General features: G+C 32.3%; 2 protein-coding genes across 5 annotated transcripts; both read left to right on the top strand.

Annotated features, from left to right (window-relative positions):
• LOC109328707 (cyclin-A1-1-like) lies at positions 8,769-12,646 on the top strand. Of its 4 annotated transcripts, none has more exons than XM_019562295.1 (12): positions 8,769-9,048; positions 9,734-9,857; positions 9,921-10,127; positions 10,249-10,385; positions 10,698-10,790; positions 10,982-11,115; positions 11,236-11,311; positions 11,411-11,487; positions 11,586-11,619; positions 11,857-12,006; positions 12,101-12,235; positions 12,322-12,646. In XM_019562295.1, exons 1-12 carry the CDS (start codon positions 8,899-8,901, stop codon positions 12,382-12,384), a joined length of 1,380 nt encoding a protein of 459 aa, XP_019417840.1. In that variant the 5' UTR covers positions 8,769-8,898; the 3' UTR covers positions 12,385-12,646. The 4 variants fall into 4 exon arrangements, with proteins under 4 accessions (XP_019417840.1, XP_019417839.1, XP_019417838.1 ...); XM_019562294.1 differs by having other exon boundaries at positions 9,734-9,861; positions 9,901-10,127; XM_019562293.1 differs by having other exon boundaries at positions 9,734-10,031; positions 10,065-10,127.
• Positions 13,237-17,016, top strand: LOC109328708 (chloroplast processing peptidase-like). The gene is made up of 6 exons (XM_019562296.1): positions 13,237-13,799; positions 14,708-14,770; positions 14,865-14,933; positions 15,127-15,213; positions 15,594-15,661; positions 16,554-17,016. The coding sequence occupies exons 1-6, from the start codon at positions 13,572-13,574 to the stop codon at positions 16,621-16,623; spliced, it is 585 nt and encodes a 194-aa protein (XP_019417841.1). The 5' UTR covers positions 13,237-13,571; the 3' UTR covers positions 16,624-17,016.

The following is a 20,417-nucleotide window of genomic DNA, read 5'->3' as shown; positions in this document are numbered from 1 at the left end:
TGTGACCCATAAATTGTCAAAAATTCCAACAATCTCCCACTGGTCACACATATGATTCTCCATATGTGTTATCCTTAATGCGCGCTTAAATATTGCCATTATGAATTAAGCATACCCAAATTATCCCGTCCATTAGTCTTGTCTCCATATTGAATCACAGTGAACTTCGTCATATCAATCATGGCTAATTCAACAATGATCACCAACATTGACACAACTAAATGACATAGATACATCATGAAATGTGTAGCATGAAAATTACATGAATATGATCTGTACATGTCAATTTTCAACTGGTCCTACTTAACTTTAGTGAGATCCTTAACTATAACATAAAACCTTATTGTACAAAGTATAATGACAGAATACCAAACTGAATGATTAATCAACTGAAGTTTGAATACAAAGTATTCATACAAAATACTGAAATTACATATAACAAGATAAAAGTTGTGCACAATCTAACTCCCACTAAACCAAAATATCCTCACACTGTAGAACACCCATGTGAGCAGTATGCTCATGAAAGACCTTGGGTGTGATAGCCTTTGTAAGAGGATCCGCAATCATGGAGTTAGTGCCTAAATGTTCTATGGAAAGCTGTCCACTTTGTACCTTCTCCTTAACAACTAGGAACTTAATGTCGATGTGTTTCGACTTTGCCACACTCCTATTATTGTTGGAGAACAAAACGACTGATTTATTGTCACAGTATAACTTTAGTGGCCTTTCAATCATTTCCACAATCCGCAGCCCAGTGACAATTTCTCAGCCATGATGATTGAAGTGATGCCTCATAACATGCTATATACTCTACTGCCATGGTGGATAAAGCTACAAGGTTTTACTTGGCAGAACGCCAAGAAACTGCACCACCAGCTAACAGAAAAACATAGCCCGAAGTAGATCGTCTACTATCATGGCATCCCACAAAATCGGAGTCAGAATACCCAATGATCTCTAATTGGTATGATCTCCTATATGTGAGCATATAGTCTTTTGTTCTCTTTAAGTACCTCATGACCCTTTTGGCTGCTTTCCAATGGTCCATTCCTGGATTACTCATATATCTGCCTAAAACCCCAACTATGAACGCTATATCCGGACGCGTACATACTTGAGCATACATAAGACTCCCTACAGCTGATGCATAAGGGATCTTTTTCATTTCCTGAATTTCCAGATTTCCTTTAGGGCACTGATTGAGACTAAATTTGTCTCCCTTAGCAACTGGAGTATCCATTACTTTACAGTCCTGCATGCCATACCTTTTGAGCACCTTTTCTATATAGCTCTTTTGTGATAATCCAAGAATACCCCGAGATCTGTCTCGGTGTATCTGGATTCCTAATACAAATGAAGCTTCACCAAGATCCTTCATTTCAAAATTACTGGATAGAAATGTCTTGGTTTCTAACAAGGTACCCACATCATTAGTGGCAAGCAGTATGTCATCCACATACAAGAGCAAGAAAATATACTTGCTCCCACTGAACTTGTGATACACACAATCTTCAACTGAATTCATCTCAAAACCAAAAGAGAGAATCACCTCATGAAATTTGTGGTACCATTGACGAGACGCCTGTTTTAGCCCATAGATGGATTTTGTCAATTTGCAAACCATATTCTTTCGGTCTCCCGTTACAAAGTGTTCTGGTTGCACCATATAAATCTTTTCATTAATGTTTCCATTTAGAAAAGCTGTTTTGACATCCATCTGATGAAGCTCCAAATCATAATGTGCTACAAGAGCCATGATTGTCCTAAGAGAGTCTTTCGATGAAACCGGAGAGAAAGTCTCTTTATAGTCAATCCCTTCCTTCTGAGTAAAACCCTTAGCTACAAGACGTGCCTTATACCTCTCCACATTACCATTAGAATCCCGCTTGGTCTTAAAAATCCATTTGCAACCAATGGGTTTCTTACCTTCTGGTAATGGGACAAGTTCCCAAACTTTATTGTCTTGCATGGATTTATACTCCTCTTTCATTGCTTCAATCCACTTTTCCGAATTGGAACTTTGGATGGCTTCACGAACGTTTAATGGATCATTGTCCATTAAGCCATCACCCTCATGTTCCAAAAGAAAGCAAATGTAATCATCCGAAATTGCATTTCTCCTTTCTCTAGTGGATCTACGCAAAGCTATAGGCTCTTGCACCTCTTGTCCATGTTCCTGAGGGTTTTGAGTTTGTCCTTCATGAATTACTAACTCACCTTGAGCAGGGAAGGTTTCATCAACTATGTCCTGAGGAGGTTCCAAATTTGCTTCTTCAAAAGCAACCATATGAATCGCATCTGGAATAGATACAGATTCTTCCTCTAAGACAAAGTTTCTAACCTTATCTTCCCCCTCAAACTCAACATCCTCAAAGAACGTGGCTGTACCCGTCTCAAATATGGATTTCATACTTGGATCATAAAATTTATAGCCCCTTGATTTTTCAGAGTAACCAATAAAGTAACTACTCACTGTAATCCTCAAAGAACGTGGTTGTACCCGTCTCAAATATGGATTTCATACTTGGATCATAAAATTTATAGCCCCTTGATTTTTCAGAGTAACCAATAAAGTAACTGCTTACTGTACGAGAGTCCAATTTCTTTTCGTAAGGCCTATAAGGCCTTGCCTCAGCTGGACATCCCCACACATGAAAATGCTTCAGACTTGGCTTTCGCCCAGTCCAATGCTCATAAGGTGTTTTAGCAGTTGCCTTAGTTGGTACCCTATTAAGAATATAAGCTGTTGTCTTAAGTGCCTCTCCCCAGAGTGACTCTGGTAATGTAGAGTGACAAATCATACTCCTTACCATGTCCTTAAGAGTCCGGTTTCGTCTTTCAGACACACCATTCATGCTAGGCGATCCTGGCATGGTGTACTGTGGGACTATACCACATTCCTCTAGGTATTTGGCAAAAGGCCCTGGACGTTGTTCACCTGAACCGTCATATCTACCGTAGTATTCACCACCACGGTCAGATCTGACGCACTTAATCCTTTTGCCGAGTTGATTTTCAACCTCAGCCTTAAAAGTTTTAAACACGTCCACCGATTGGGACTTTTCATGAATTAGAAAAATGTATGCATAACGAGAATAATCGTCTATGAATGATGAAATATCGTTGACCATTCCAGGAAGCCGCAGGGAATGGCCCATAGATATCCGTATGTATCAATTCTAAGACGTCCGAAGCTCTATATGCACCATATTTCGATTGTTTGGTTTGTTTTCCTTTTATGCATTTAACACAAACATTAAGGTTTGTGAAGTCAATGGAATCCAAAATCCCATCTGACACAAGACGCTCAATTCTCTTTTGAGAAATGTGACCTAGGCGCTTGTGCCATAATGCACCTGAATTATTATTTTCAATCTTACGCTTAGTACCACGTGATTCCACATTCAGGGTTTCGCTATAATCAGTTATGATATTCAGCATATAAAGGTTGTCATTCAACATAAGTGAACCAGTTCCAATAACATTTGAATTTAAAGACAATTGAACCGAATTGTTTCCAAATGAACAACAATAACCAAATTTGTCCAAATATGAAACAGAAATCAAATTCCGTCTAAAAGACGGTACAACAAAAGTGTCTTTCAAATCCAAATAGAAACCAGTACATAATAACAACCTAAAATGCCCTATAGCTTCCACTTCTACCGATTTCCCATCGCCAACATATATGTATCTTTCAACATGATTAGGCTTTCGGTAGCTCAGGCAACCCTGCATTGAAACACTGATGTTAGAAGTTGAACCGGAGTCTAACCACCAGGTGTTTCCAGGTACTGAAGTTAAATTGACCTCAGAACAAACCAAAGCAAGAAATGTACCTTTCTTAGCACGCCAGGCGTGATACTTTACACATTTCTTCTTTTGATGTCCAGTTGCTTTGCAAAAGAAACAGACATCATCCTGCTTCTGTTTCTTTTGCACTGAACCCTTAGCAGCTTCATTCTTGGGCTCTGAAGTGATTTTCCTTTTGCCCTTGTCTTTAGAGGTAGTAACATAATGGGCACTTTCAGTCCTCTCTCGCTTCAATCTTTCCTCTTCTTGCACACAAAATGAAATGAGCTCATTAAGAGTCCATTTCTCCCTTTGACAGTTATAAGAAATCTTAAACTGACTGAATTGTGCAGGAAGAGACAGTAAGACCAAATGAATGAGCAAGTCTTCCGACATGTCAAGCTTAAGGGCCTTAAGTTTTGAAACGATGTTGGACATTCCCATAATGTATTCCCTTATGTTTCCCTTGCCTTGATACCTCATGGAAATCAAGTTCTGTAACAGAGTACTTGTTTCCGCCTTATCGCTCTTTGCAAAGCGCTTTTCAATCTCAGCAAGGAAATCTTTGGCACTATTTATCTCATCCGAGATAGTACCCCTCATTAAGGACCGGAACCGAATTCAAATTCGCAGATATAGAAGCAATATTAAAATATGCTCACAACCCAAAATTATCAATGTGCTTAAAACAATGTATATCCAAATCAAGATACCTAGTGCACCATCAATATCAAGTCTTTGGACAGTAATATCAACTGCAAGTGGTACTCTTGTTGTAATGATCAAACATTCATAATAAGACATGTCAACTGACGAATCCCTCTTTGGATTGATTCATCAGTCACACGTATAAAACTTTAGAATTATGACATGTTTATCATCACAGGTGTATATGGTCTTCGGCCAAATATTAACTTTCCTTTGGGCCAGCTAATATCCGCATGAATGACCATACACACTTACATCTATTATTCCTCATGAGTTATATCCATGAAAGAGGTCACTTTGGCGACATTTCACTTCATTTGGCTCATTTGAAATAACAAACAGCCTTAATGGACATACAAATAACAATGAAAATCAATGCACAAAGATACTGAAGTTCCAAAATAATAAATTAAAAAAAATATTTATTTATTTATTTTTTCGCTCGGGCGAGCCAAATCTCGCTTGAGTCAAATTAAAGGCGATTTGCCTCTGTTTCCTCTCGCTTGAGCGAGCCACTCTCGCTTGAGCGAGAGCACTGCAGCAGAACATAAAAATGCGATTTCTGCATCGCGATTCTTCGAAAATCAGCCAAAATTTTTTTGTATTCATATTATAAGCATGAATGTCTTTCTTAATCGATTCATGGCAAAAATAAACACATCAAAACCCTAAATCAAACCATATTTGGGGAAGAACATGAAAACCTAATTTCATACATGAATCAAATTGGGGTGGCTCTGATACTACTTGTTGTAGAAATTACTCTTCATCCGTAATCCATTATCCATAGAGTGAATGCGGAAGTCCTTATGACCATGGCTTTGTTCCCACAACCGAATGTGTATGCCCATACATACACCCAAATGGAACATCCATTGTCCAGACCGAAGAAACCCCAAATGAGTTCATGGTGAAGAAGAAGAACATACCTTGTTGAGCCATTTCCGAAATCTCGAAGGTATGAGGGTGAGATGATCTTCCAGATGATAGAGCGCCGAATGGTTTTCCTGAGTTTCTCTCTAGATGGGAATGAGAGAATCCTTAGTTTCTTGAAAGTGTGTTGTGTTGAGGTTAGTTGGAGGAGGCTTATCATTATGCCTTATAAGCCTTATGGATGAGTGAATAGTGTTAACCTATTATGGATAACACTATTCTCATCCTACCTTATTCTCCTCCACCTTTACACTTGAAAACCTGTTGCTCTACAAATGGGGACCATAACCCATAAAAGTAACCCCGTAGTGGTTACTACTTTAGTTGCAATAATTCTGATTCAGTCCCTTCATCAAATCAGAAATTGCCTGAAGGTATCTACACTTATTATTATTTCATGACACATATGCCCTTAGCCACTAAATTAATTACTTAAGATCATTTTATATTTTGGTTAATTACATAATGACGATAACACAACTACAGAATTATATTTGTGACCCATAAATTGTCAGAAATTCCAACAAAGTTTAGTATATGGGTTAAAGTTGGGATATCCTATTTATCATGTGAGTATGTGACCCACACAAGCTAAGATAAATGTGAGTTGATTTGCTTAACCAAGGTTAGGGTCCCAACGTATTTAATTTTAAAAACATATGAAATGTGGAGTTTTTGTATTTCTACTTTTTCTCGAATGTTGGATTTTCTATTATTATGGTTGGGGTTAAAAAGGATATTTTTAAGCTATATTGAGTTTTTTTAGTAACTTTTTACCTCAAACGGATAAGATAATCCAGACGATGGAGTAGATAGTCATTGTGTATGTTCAAAATGCGGATTAACTTATCCATCATGTTTAGTAAGTGTTGAGTTTACACATATCAGATTTATTGGTCCATTCAAATCTAAATATGATGTGTACTAGTTACAATGACTACTATTTTGAATCTAAGGGTAAAGGTGTCATTAGGCTAGAATATGCTAGAGAACTCGTTAGGATTTTATGCCAGAGCATTAAAATAGTATCCCTCAAGTAGTTTCAATAAATTGACGTGTTTAGATATAAACAATAAGCGTTAGCTCGATGATGTTTTCGAGCTGAATTTGGCTGGGCCACAAAACATTCATGTTAAAAAAATTGTTTTATTTATTTATTTATTTATTTTGTACTTGAATAGACCATCTCTCATATCCACTCGTTAATAGACATTTATGTTATTTAACTTTTTGTTTTCTTATTTATTTTAAAAATAGATAAAAAATAATCAGATATTTCATCCTCTTTTTAGAATCAAGTGGACATCCCATTTTGGGAAATATATTTTCAACCTAACATACTTTTGGCGTGTATAGGCATGACTTAAGTATATAATTAAAAAAGTTAATATTACATCATTCACAAATAATTATAGAAGAACAGTAAATTTTGCTCAATAAAAATGAATATTTTCAATTCAATTTAGTAATACTACTATATTTTTTTTGGTAAATGACTTATGACTTCTAAAACCTTTATGTTACATTCTTAAATCTTACTTTTTACATGAATGCTTATGAGGTATAACTTTTGGGCCCTGTCATAGGAATCACAATCTTAATGTCATTTATTTGCTTAACCTTAATCTTATTCAGCTGACTGATTTCCAATTTTGAAACACATTCCAAAAACAACAAGAAAAAGAAAGAATCCGTAAAATCATGAACACTACTAGTTCAAGTATTTCGTAATGAGTATTGAGTAATATTTAATTACTTGATTGAAATCATTAATTCACGGAGCTTATAGTAACATTAATGTGCGAAAGAGAGCATTAGGTTGAATATTTTGTTCCCTTAATTAACATATAGGTGGTGCAGACCCTGCACTATTTTATGCAGACAAATTGAATTGAGATAATAAAATAAGGAAGTATAGAAGAAGCATTAGAATTAAAAATATCAACATGGCAGTTTCTTGGAGCATGGTTGGGAATTGGGATACGATTTGAATCAATAAAGCTGCTATTAACGACACAGTACCAGTGACCGTTTAAATTCAAATTCAAATCCCTCAAAATCAATTTTAAACCAATTTGAAAAACAGTGAGGTTGGACCTCACATGTTCAGGAACAAAATGTATCTCACTTGTTTTGTTAAAAAAATGTAGTTAATTTAAAATTTTAATATGTTTTAGTTAATCATATTATTTTGTCCTATAGAGTCATATATTTTGTAGATAGCAGCAAATAAAAAAAGAATTATATGAAAAATTATTAGATCTTATAATATTGATTAAAACGGAAATGGCATTGTTAATATATCAGTCAAAATATGAACTATGACTATAAATACAAAAAATTATACACAATAAATACAATATTCATTATTTATTTGTACTTTTTAAAGGGTGGTGATGTTAAAAATTAATGATCAATAATAGATTAATAATGTATAAAAAATTTATATTGTTAATACATAATTTTTTATACATCAACCAAAATTAGTTTTCTTATGTAACTTTTTTCATATTTTCAATTTTATATATTTAGGATTTGAATCTTAGCCTATTAGTTTTTTTGTAACTAAATATAAATTTATTATAAATATATAAATAAACTGATATTCAATTTAATTAGTGGTGTATTGTATCATAATATATCGGTAATGTGGCTGATATGATAATAAATATGATTTAATAACATTTGATACAGTATATAACTTCAAATAAATAAGTAAATATATGATTTGGACAAGGAAGGATTCTCCTATTATTTTCAAGGATAAAAGTCATATTTCATTATAATTAAAAAGATAAATATATTACAAATTATATTTTCTTTTGTTTTTGAATCACTTATCTTTATGTTATGAAACCCGAGTCAGACATCAAATCAAAAAATGTTCCATATTATGTTAAATAGATTAAGACGATTTTAACTCTTCGGTCAACCCAGGTAATTTTGTATATAATTAATAATTACGTATAATATATAATTATATAAATATAGAGTTTTATATAATTATATTGAAGTAACAACTCTTCATTTTATTTTGGATCGAAGTAATATAAAATATTAGACGAATATTTAATGTTTTAAAAAAAATTATGTGTAATCGAGTTTAACACGATTATACCAGAATTTCTCGGATTCAAAACAATCTAGTTCAATTATTTTTAAATCATAATTGAACCGTCCGGTCGGATCCACTTCTGATAACATTTGATATATACCAAAAGAAATGTTATGCTATGTAATAAATCATTCAAGATAAAGTCCCCATTTGAAACGAACCACTTTCCCCGCCCTCCATAAATATAAATAAATACATAAAATCCAAAAGTCTTAAAAGCAAGAAACAAGATAACAAAAGCGTGACCAAGAAAAGAAAGAAACACTCTTGGCTCTGAAAACAGAGGAAGAACAGAAGGAGAAGAATTTTTGTGTCATATTCAAATTTTGAACGAAAAAAAAAACACAATGAATCGTGGTTCATCATTTTCTTCTTCAACTACATCATCATTGGCGAAGCGTCATGCATCTGTGTCCAACTCAGAGAAGATTAAGAAGCGGCCTCCTCTTACTAATCTCACTAATCACATTTCTTCTCTCAACTCATCACCCACTTTGGTATTATTCACTATTTCATCTTCGTTATTCCCTTTCATTGCATCAATATATGGGAAATTAATAAAGAAACAAGATTTCAGGATGTTTTCCTTAATGGGTTTTGTTTAAATGCATGATAAGTTAATAACTGACTAGAATTACACATAAAGAAACTGGGTTTTGATGCGTAGTTTAGATGGTTGATGAAAGTTTTATTCTTTTTGTGCTTCAAAAATATCATTCATGTTCCATAGTTAAGGTCTTGGATTGGAATAGAAAAAAATAGACACCGAGGTTGCTGTATTCCTTAATGTACATTATTCATTTGGGTATGTAATTAGTTATTTTTTACATTAATTTTACGAGACTTCTTTATGATGAGGCCGATACATGATATGCTGAACTCTGGTACAAGTACAATACATATGTTAAATGAGAGAATTATATAAGTATGATCTCAATTGAACTCAAATTAATCGAAGTAAACGTGACTTTTTAGTACACAAAGGTCTAAGACCAAAATATATTATTCATGTTTCACTAGTATTTGAGGTTTAAGTAATTTGTTGATGCTGCAAATGATTTCTTTTTTTGATCAAATTGTTATCACAAAATTGTTTGATTTAGTGCACAAGAACGTTAGTTGTTTGCTATGTTATTTTTAATCTTGGGTTTTCACTAAATTAGCTGAATTTTGCTTTGCTAGGTAACTTGTGCTACTAAAGTTTCCAAGGCAAAGAAAGAGCCTCCACCATGCACCACTAGCTCAGCAATTTCTGACAATACACTACTACCCTCTTTGCCAAATCTTAAATCTAATATAGCTGTTTTTCCTAAGACTACTTTTTTACCCCAAAGGGATGAAGATACTCTAAAAGCTGCCACTGTCACTGTTCCTTCTGTTTCAATCAGCAGCATGGATAGTTCTCCAATTAAATCAGATGGGATGTCAGTTTCTATAGATGAGTCAATGTCTTCTAGTCATTCTTTCAAGAGTCCTGATATTGAGTATCTTGACAACACTGATCTTTCAGCTGTTGATTCAATTGATAGAAAGACATTCACCAATCTCAACATCTCTGATACTACAGAACCAGAAGGTTACACATTGTTGCAATTTTTTTGTACAAAGCACTTCATTTTAGGGATATTATAGTTTTCCATTATTTTTGGTAGTGCTATGCTCTTTAATCTAATGTAGTATTATTGATTTGTTTGCAGGCAATACCTGTAGTAGAGACACACTTGTTGAGTTGGAAAAAGATGACAAAATTGTCAATGTTGATAACAATTACAAGGATCCTCAGCTTTGTGCAACTTTTGCTTGTGATATCTACAAGCACCTGCGTGCATCTGAGGTTGCCCTTCATTTTCCCATTTAACTATTATCATTTATCTCTAATATGTTTACACTTTCTATTAAGAACATATGATTTTACTAGTTTTCCCCATGGATTTGGCATTTCCTTTTTCTAAATAACTAATTAAGGGTTCTGTTAATGGAATAATCTGTAGACATAATATGTCTTAAAAATAACTATTTGACGGTGTAGTGTAACTAATCATTATAGGTCTTCCTTAGGTGTGAGTGTGACATTTATCTCATGTAGTTCATTTGCTGTTAAAATAATAGTTATTATTCCAATTATAGTTATCTCTGTAATCTTCAGGTAAAGAAAAGGCCATCCACAGACTTCATGGAGAAAATCCAGAAGGACTTAAAACCCAGCATGCGTGCTATATTGATTGATTGGCTTGTTGAGGTAATGCATATATGTTGATAGTCAATTACCCAAATACAGTTTAGTCTTGGGATATATAAAGTTGTAAAGTTATTGATCTTATTACTCTAAATGGAGAACATGCATCATTGTTCTTGGAAACATCATGTCTCAAGTTCGAGTTCATTATCACACCTTCCTTGTGTATGCTAAACATATGCTTCAAATTGCAGGTGGCTGAAGAATATAGACTTGTACCTGATACATTGTATTTGACAGTAAACTACATAGACCGGTATCTTTCAGCGAATGTGATGAATCGACAAAGGTTACAATTACTTGGTGTTGCCTCCATGATGATTGCCTCGTAAGTAAACTTATAATCCGATGTGTTTTTTTCAGATTGATGGGGTTTCTACCTTTGTCTTCCCAGCTTTAACATAAAATGCACGCATTATTAATAATTGTTTTTTGTTCCTGTTGACAGTAAATATGAAGAGATCTGTGCACCTCAGGTGGAGGAATTTTGTTACATAACTGATAACACATACTTCAAACATGAGGTTTGGATTGAATTATTTGGATAAGTTATGCAGTTTTACTTTAGATGCGAGTATTTGAACTTCGAAGTGTTGAATTCTCATGCAAATCATTGGATGCAGGTTTTGGAGATGGAATCAGCTGTCTTGAACTTTCTGAAGTTTGAAATGACAGCTCCAACAATTAAATGTTTCTTAAGGTAACAATGGTTAACAGATGAATATCAGATTGGCATTTTGAAGTCCCTAGACATTGAACTAATATAACACCTTTTCTTCATTGATATGCTTATTGCAGACGATTTGTTCGTGCAGCTCAAGGAGTCACCGAGGTATCTTCCTTGCTTAAGCTGGCCTAATGTTCAAATAATCCCTTGGATATTCTAGCTATAGTAAAATGGAACATAGTATATAGTAATAGCATTCTACTATTAGTTGTTCCTTTTTAAAAGATGAAATGATGGTGGCTATTTCCAATTGTTGTTCATTTTATATATTATGATTGCACATAGTTAATTCCATTTCTAAATCATTGGCTCCTTTTGATGTTTTTCCTATCTATTTCACAGGCCCCTTCATTACAACTAGAGTGCTTGACAAACTATATAGCGGAACTGTCTCTCTTGGAGTACAGTATGCTTCGATATGCTCCATCACTTATAGCCGCTTCTGCAATTTTCCTGGCAAAATTTATACTTTTCCCTTCAATGAACCCTTGGGTAAGCTATGATGCTAATAACAAACATTATGTGTACCATCATTATTAAGGGTATGCTTGACTCATAATACTGTCTCTGTTTTTTTATACAACAGAATTCCACATTGCAGCATTACACACTATACCACCCTTTTGAATTGTGTGATTGTGTAAGGGATCTCCATCGTCTTTTTTGCTGCAGCCCGAATTCCGATTTGCTTGCAATTAGGGAGAAATACAATCAGCACAAGGTAAACATGTTGCTTCATTGCCACAGTTGATAAGATTTATTGTTCCTTTGTAATATGTTTTTGTACTAACTCAATTGTAATTTCAGTACAAATATGTGGCCAAGAAGTACTGCCCTCCTTCAATACCTCCAGAATATTTCCAGAATTGAGTAGAGATAGATATATAGGTAGGCTTAGTTTGACATAGCTAATGTACCAAGGGAAAGTGCTTCTGCTACAATGTAATAATAATGTAGTTAGTTGCCTTTCACCTTTCCATGTTAATTACAATTCTTGTATCAAAGCTTTGAGAAGCAACCTTGTATTTCTGCTTACTGCTTCTGCAAAATTGAAATTACTTCTAAAAATGGCTAGAAGGAGCAAGTGACTGAAGTGGGAAAATGACACTTGAAACTAATGAATTTGTTACTATATTGGTGACACCATTTGCCTTAAATTTCCATTTACCTTAGATTTGCTTACACAATTATGCATGTCAATTTCGTACTTGAATAATAATGCCATAGTTAGTGAGTAGTAGTCAGTACCATAAAATGAGCCAACAACTAAATGCAATGAGAATATTCAATTCTTGTTATGGTTTTACATTACAAGAATGTTATTTCAACCACCAAATTTGACCATTTATCTTGTAACAAACTAAAATGATTTTATCTTTAACTAGCTGTTCATCTTTATAAATCATTTAAAAACTAAAAAGTAATTAAAAATTATCAAATTTTAGTTATCAAAATAATGTCTAATTTTGGTAATGATACTCAATTATAAAACATGTTGGAAAGTGAGTAATGTAATAACATATATATCATAAATTGTGTCTTATTCTATATCAAGAATTAATTAGATATTATTACATGAATATTTTTTTTAAAATAAAAAAATAATAAAAAGTAACATCCTATTTGCTACTAAACAGAGAATGAACATCATTTGCGGTAAAGATGATTTCTGACCAATGTAACATAGTTATGTGGACAAAACCGCGTAGGCTTTGTTGGCAGCTACGACTATGTGTCTAAAGTGGAAACTTAGTCACCAAGTCTCTCTTCCCCCACTTACATAGATCTCTTACTCAACTCTCATATTTGAACACAAACTCTAGCTTCTTCCATGGTGATCACAATAATCACTCACTAGCCACTCACAGAATTAAAATCTCTCATAAAACTAATCCATATTTGTTTGTTTTCTAATCTATATCTTCAATTAAATTTGTTCCATTCAAGTGTAAAGTCAACCTTCATTTCACTCTTCAATTCTTTGTACCCTTTTTCTACCTTGATCAAAGTTTTGAACTTTACTTTAACCATCAATTGAATTATTATTCATTTATAACATGAGCTTCTTAAGGCCTTCTGCATTGTACCACTTTCTTATCACTTATCCTTCTCTGAAATGGATGCCATGTCAAAGTTGGAGTTTCCTTAGATGGCCTGGTCTTGATGGTTTCTTCAGACTTTTTGTTGTTTTTCTTCTTTGGTCTATGTTCTCTGAGCTTCGTTACATACCCTCTACTTCTATGTACCCCACCCTACGTGTTGGAGATCGAATTATAGTTGAAAAGGTACTCAACTTTTATAAAATTGTGAGCTTTTAAGTATTTCTCTTATGGTGAATTGAGACCTTTATCTTTGGAATAATATTAGATACCAAGTTGCATTTGTTTTATGATTCCAATTGCATTTGAGTGCATCTTCAAAGCTATCCCTTTTCTACAAAGTGGAATGATACTATGCTGCTTCTGTTTTTTGCTTCCCTTTCTTTTATGCTACTTTCATTATCATATTGGGGTTGTCATTAGATGGAGTATCTGTAATCATAGTGTACATGCCAATTGTATGATTTCAAGTGTCTCTTTTTCTTGGCCTTAACAAAATTGTGGCCATTGTTTTGTCATTGATCATCTGTACTATGATTCTAGCATTAGCATATTCATCTTGAGAGTTGTTGGATGTAAGTCTCACATCGTCTGCCTTATTCTGTTAGACATGATTTAAATAGTTGTTGGGCTACTCCTCTCTAATTAGTTTTAGATGAAATCTTAAATGGTATCAGAGTTATAGCCCAACAAGTTTGTTCTGATCTTGATGGGTACTATATTTAGTATGTTTTTGAGCTTGATGGGGTTGTATACCCTAATATAACCTACACTCTTAAGCTGCAATGTGGTAGAACTTCTGTATTGTTGTGTAGCCTGGGAATAATATACTTTCCGAAAGTTCTATGCATGAGTCATGACCAGTTGATTTGACATTATTAGTTGTGCACAATCTTAGCATATACCAGCCTTTATGAATATTCCAGATATGGAATTTTTGCTTCTTTAGATTTTCCTTAACTTATAAAAAAATGATTTCTGTGATCTAATGTGAGAATGATTTCTTTAGATATGGAATTTTCACCCCATCATATTTTTCTACTTCTTTCATTTTTAATGTATGAATTTTGACTATTCCTTTTCCTGCTCCTCAGGCTTCATATTATATCAGGAGTCCTGCTATAAATGATCTTATAACATTCCGGGATCCGACGCAGGTACGTTGTGGTGGTATAGAACATGTAGGTAACTTTCAGATCCCTAGAAGTGACTGATGATCCATTTCAGTTACATGATTGATTTTCTATGTAGCTTTCTGGAGACAACACAGATGCTGTTTTTATTAAGAGAATTGTTGCAAAAGCAGGAGACACTGTTGAGGTATAAACCTCTTTTCAATCTCCAGCTTCTTTTTTTCTTCATTGTACCAACTAAGTATCTACTTAGGAATCCATGAATCTAACTTTTGCTTACAACTATGTCAACAAGATTCATAGTGAATAAAATTAACTTCCTAGATATACTAGCTTTGCAACAAAGGACACTCTTATTTGAATCTTCTAAAACCATGCAGGTTCATCATGGGGGACTCTACATTAATGGTGTTGCTCAGAAGGAAGATTTCATAGCAGAGGCACCAACATACACAATGGAATTAACTGTGAGACTATTGTTAATTGCTATTGTCCTTTTTCATTACACATTTTCACTAAAAAATTATGATGCAATCACAAATCACATTGATGAACATATGAGTTAAAGATTGCTAGGATAAATGACCTTTTCCATAACTAGCCCACAATGTTAATTTCAATTTATGCATCTTTCCAAATAGATAAGGTAAACAATTATGACTTGTGAGAGAAAAAATGATTTTTTGGTTAACTTAAAGCTCCATATTGTATGCTTAAGGGTGAACCCTTTATGGAGCATCACTTGTTATGTTTCTAGGACTAAAATCTAAATGACTCTACTTAATTTTACCTTCATTTGTTTATTGATTCATAATTTCTTTTCCTCATGTTACTTCTATTCTTGCAGTCTGTGCCCAAAGGCCATGTTTATGTATTGGGAGATAATCGTAACAATAGCTATGATTCCCATGTTTGGTAAGTTACCCTGCCTCCTACAAGTTGTTACTGCACTTTCATTTTTACTTTATCATTAACTTTAAAATCGTAAAAGTGGTTTGATTTTCTTAATATGTTGATGTTACAATTAATCTTTCTTTAGATGTATGTTTACATTTTTTTTTGCTAAGCAAGTGTATTAAAAATCAGCACGAGGGTGCTAACCCAATATAAGAGGAGGACCAAAAAGGATCTTTTAAGAAGATACAGAAATACAAGTTATTGGATCATAACACCAATTTACAAACACTAAAGTAGTTGTGGCAACCTTTGATAAAACCACATCCAAAATCTATCTTGGATTGAATTTAAACTATGCACGTAACTAACTGCTTTATTTGAAAAGATCAGCTCATTCCTCATAATCCAAATTGACCATACCACTGTAAACCATAACATCCTCCATAAGCTTGATCCTTTGGAATTTAATCTAAGAGCATCATGCCTAATCAACGAGTCAACTAAAGATGATGGGGTTGTAGCAGGTATTTGAATCTAGGAATAAAAACCTTTCCAAACAGAAGAGGTGAAATCACAATAAAGGAAGAGATGTTCTATATACTCCACATGTTTAAAAAATATAGTTTACATAGAAGCTTTGGTTATCCATTGAGGGTGAAGCATTTATCTATCTTGAACTCTATCTTGAGAAAAATATGTATGCACTTACACTTTATGAATTTATATATTATCACTGTATTATCCACTTTTATGTTTAATTACTCTTGACTCTAAAAAAAGTAATATAAATGAACAATGGATAGTGTATTGAGTGTATAAAATCTTTACAATAAGAATGTATAGATATTAGTATATTACACTCTTTTTTCTTTTATTCATCTTGAATCTTACTGTCTTTGATGATGAACAGGGGACCACTTCCTGTTAAAAACATTGTTGGAAGATATGTCACTTGCTATCACAGACCAACAAACACTTGACACAAATATCATTGAAATGTATTTTCTACTATGGTGAATTTTCATGACCAACAAAACAGAAGAATAGACCAAGACCTTGGTGAATTTCCATGAAAAGTTTCCTTCTTATGTTACATAAATGATGCATATCATTTGCAAAATGGAAATTGGATTCTCATATCACATGCTCATAGTGAGGCTTCTTATAAAACATGAAATAAACTACAGAAAAGAAAAAAATGGCATTTGAATTCAGTAGTTTAACTGTTATTTGAGTAATGAAGCAGGCCATTTGCTAAGTAATGTTCATTAGTTCATATAATACATTGATTAAGTTGTGCAAAAATGTGTAAAAGACAAGCATGTTGTCATTGTTATGTACATTTTTTTGAAGTCTTGTTTCATGTATATCCAAAATGCATGTTGAAGTTTACTTTCAAAGTATGAAATAAACACATGTCAAAAACAGGAGGCTGCATCCATTTGACACATTCTGTTGTGTTCCTTTTACTTGCATGATTTTGCTAACAAAAAACCTATGGATGATATGAATGAAAAGAACATTGGAAGGTGATGAGATATTGTGTAGACAAGGACACAGGTTCGGAGAATGACAGGGTTTCAACTTAGATACTTCCATTAACTTATCAAATTAGTTAATTGATTTGCATGGGATATGTATAAAAGTGCTGTTTGTTTTGTAGTTTCGGATGAATAATTTTGCAAACTAGTTTTCTAGTTTTGCATAAAAATTGACCACTTTTTTACATATAAAAAGTTTAATCTAATGATACGTTTGTAAAACTCTGGCAATCTTGAATTGAAAGTTAAGAATTTAATGAAGAAATGTACAGTGAATCTTAATGAAGGAATGAAGTACTTCATTCTCACTAAGACACACACTACACATGCTTCAAAAGATACACCTCAGAGTATTAATATATATGTATGGAATAAATGTGTAAAAAGTTTAATATATATGTATGGTTAGGGTAAAAATGTATATACATTCCAGCATATTATTAACTATTCATTTGTTTATTTTTTAAAAGTCAATAATAAATAATATAATAACAATTTATAAAACTTATAAATTATTAATATATATGTTCTTTCTCATGTATAATAGGTAATTATTGATCTGATCTAAAATGTAATAAAATAGTAACCACTAATAAGGTAATTGTTGATCTGATCTAAAATGTATTAAAATATTAACCACTAATACATTGAGTTGTTCTTAGTTTCTCAATTTACACATATGGAGGAGACTAACTCGAATTTACAATACCTCTTTAATTTTTCTTTATAAATTTTATTTTTAATTTTTTATGCATAATGTATTTTAATACTACAATATAATCACGCATAACATATATTGTTACTACACTTTTACTTTAAAATAACATATATTAATTTCTTCTCTAATATAAAAAGTAATGGACTTTTATCCAAAAATAAAATATGTAATATTCACTCCTTCACTAATACAAGGACTTAATTGATATTAAATTACTTCTCAAACTCAGTTAAATTGAGTAATAAAAAGGTTGTTTTGAGAATTATTAAATCAAAATTACATAAAAAATAATAATTGATGAATGTGAATTGGACGTGAAGAGTATGAGATTGAATTTTAATATTTACATTTCCAACATTAAAAAGATAATTAATTTCATGAATTACTTTACATCAGATTTTATTTATTTATCACCCTCTCAATAAAAAGATCAACAATTGAAATAATCAATTCATAATCTCTAAAACAATTAATCAATCAATTATAATATAATTAGATGTTTAATGACTAGGTTAATTAATTTCACTCCAATAATTAATATTTTACTACATGACTTACTTTAGGTTGAGTTCAAACATGAAATTGCCATTACACATTCAAAATTTAAATCATAACTTGGATGATCAAATCAAACAATCATCACATAAAAGAGTACACATGAGAAACAATGAAATAGTATTGAAAGAAAATCAAATAGTCATATTGAAAACATCAAGTTTAAATAGTTACATCTAATCCCATAAAAAAAGTTTAACTCCTAGTTGACATTCTTCTCTCTTCTCAATCCCAGATGTAAAAGGTTGTTCATCATTTTTATCTTAGTCTTATATTTATCTTAATTCAATTGAGCATATCTCTAATAATTCTGATTAGACTTACCTTTTGTTTCTATATTATCCTCTTTTCAGCTGATATATATTTATCGATTTCATTCAGAATTACATCATGCTTTCATATTTATCATATTTTCAAATGATATATCTAGAATGACATTAAAATTGATATTATAAGATTTGATCACTATTTAACTCAATGCATAGTATCAATGACATTTATGGAAACTTTTATATTAAAAAATGTTCAATCTTTATGTTATCTAAGGTAATGTTTGCACTTAACACTTATTGTAAAAATAAAAACAAAACATTTGATGTCTACAAAATATTTTCTATGACAATTATATCTACTAGTATATATAGAAGTCATGTCTGCCAGTGAATATTGCATGATACTACATATTCAATTTTTATATATTTCATTTTTTAGAATTAGAATGTATTTGTTGTGTTTGGTGTACTCTATATTATATATTTTTTTGTTTATGATCATGTTTAATTTAAGGTGAGATATGTGGTTAATTAATGTGTTGGTGGTGGTTGCTTATGATTATATGATTTCTTTGTAAAAATTAAATAATGTTAAGGGCAAAACAAGAAATGAAAATTACATCATGAAAGAAATTATTTCAAGTTTTGGCTATATATAATATAAATAAATAACTATAAATTTCACTTGAATTGAATTACTTTAATTTAGTTAACATACTCAAACATTACATGACTCAATTTCTAATAATTCATGATGGTCAAGATATGAAAAAAAAAACTATATATCCAATCTAAGTAGTAAGTATTGAAAACAAAAATGCATGTATATGAATTACTTCAACAATGGTGTCTCTAGAGTGGGAACTACTATTACTAGTTACTAGTTAAAAATGTCATCCATGACATCAATGTCGGGGAATCCCAGTTGAATACCTAACCATAGATCTACATTTATTGTTTGTTTAATTATCTCTTAGGTCTAGAGATCTGGTCTTGTAAAATCATTACATAAACAGTATACACTATTCATTATTAACAATTGCATTTTGTAGGTTTAATCTTGATTTTTAATTGAGAACTTATAATTACTAATTAAAAGAAACTTACACGAATCGTACAACATGATGAAATATTTTCTAGACTCGGGGTCACAAAATCCAAAACACACTAATGAAAGTTTGTTAAACTATAATGACATATCTTGACCTTCACAACTATATGTGAAGTTTAACTACACTCAAAACACCTACACTATTTATTACCTCTGAATACCTACTGCACTAGCTAGCTTGGCCAAATCAATACATAAAACATGGCATGTCCTCACTCACATGGGACACTCACTCTAATCTCAAGCATGAAGTATACGAGTTGAGATCCTCTTCATTAATATTGGAGAAATAAATACATAAAAAATAACGTGAAAAATAAAATAATATAACATATTTATCATTTAAATATAATAATATGATACTTATCTTTTAATATAAGTGTAAAAATAATAATTTATTTCTCCTATAACCAATATGGCTCGCACTTTCCCTATCCACCTCAATTTTCTCCCTTACATTCGAGTCAACTAAATCATTAGCCTCAAAGGAGAGTCATGAGTGGCCAATATAATATTTCATCATGATAATATTATTTTTAAAATACATCATTGTGGTCAATAGAAAATTTTTCATTGA

The sequence above is a fragment of the Lupinus angustifolius genome, chromosome LG15 (assembly GCF_001865875.1).
Source record: "Lupinus angustifolius cultivar Tanjil chromosome LG15, LupAngTanjil_v1.0, whole genome shotgun sequence".
NCBI classification, from domain to species: domain Eukaryota; kingdom Viridiplantae; phylum Streptophyta; class Magnoliopsida; order Fabales; family Fabaceae; genus Lupinus; species Lupinus angustifolius.
The sequence above is the reverse complement of the archived record's forward strand: the minus strand, read 5'-3'. Positions and strand labels throughout refer to the sequence as shown.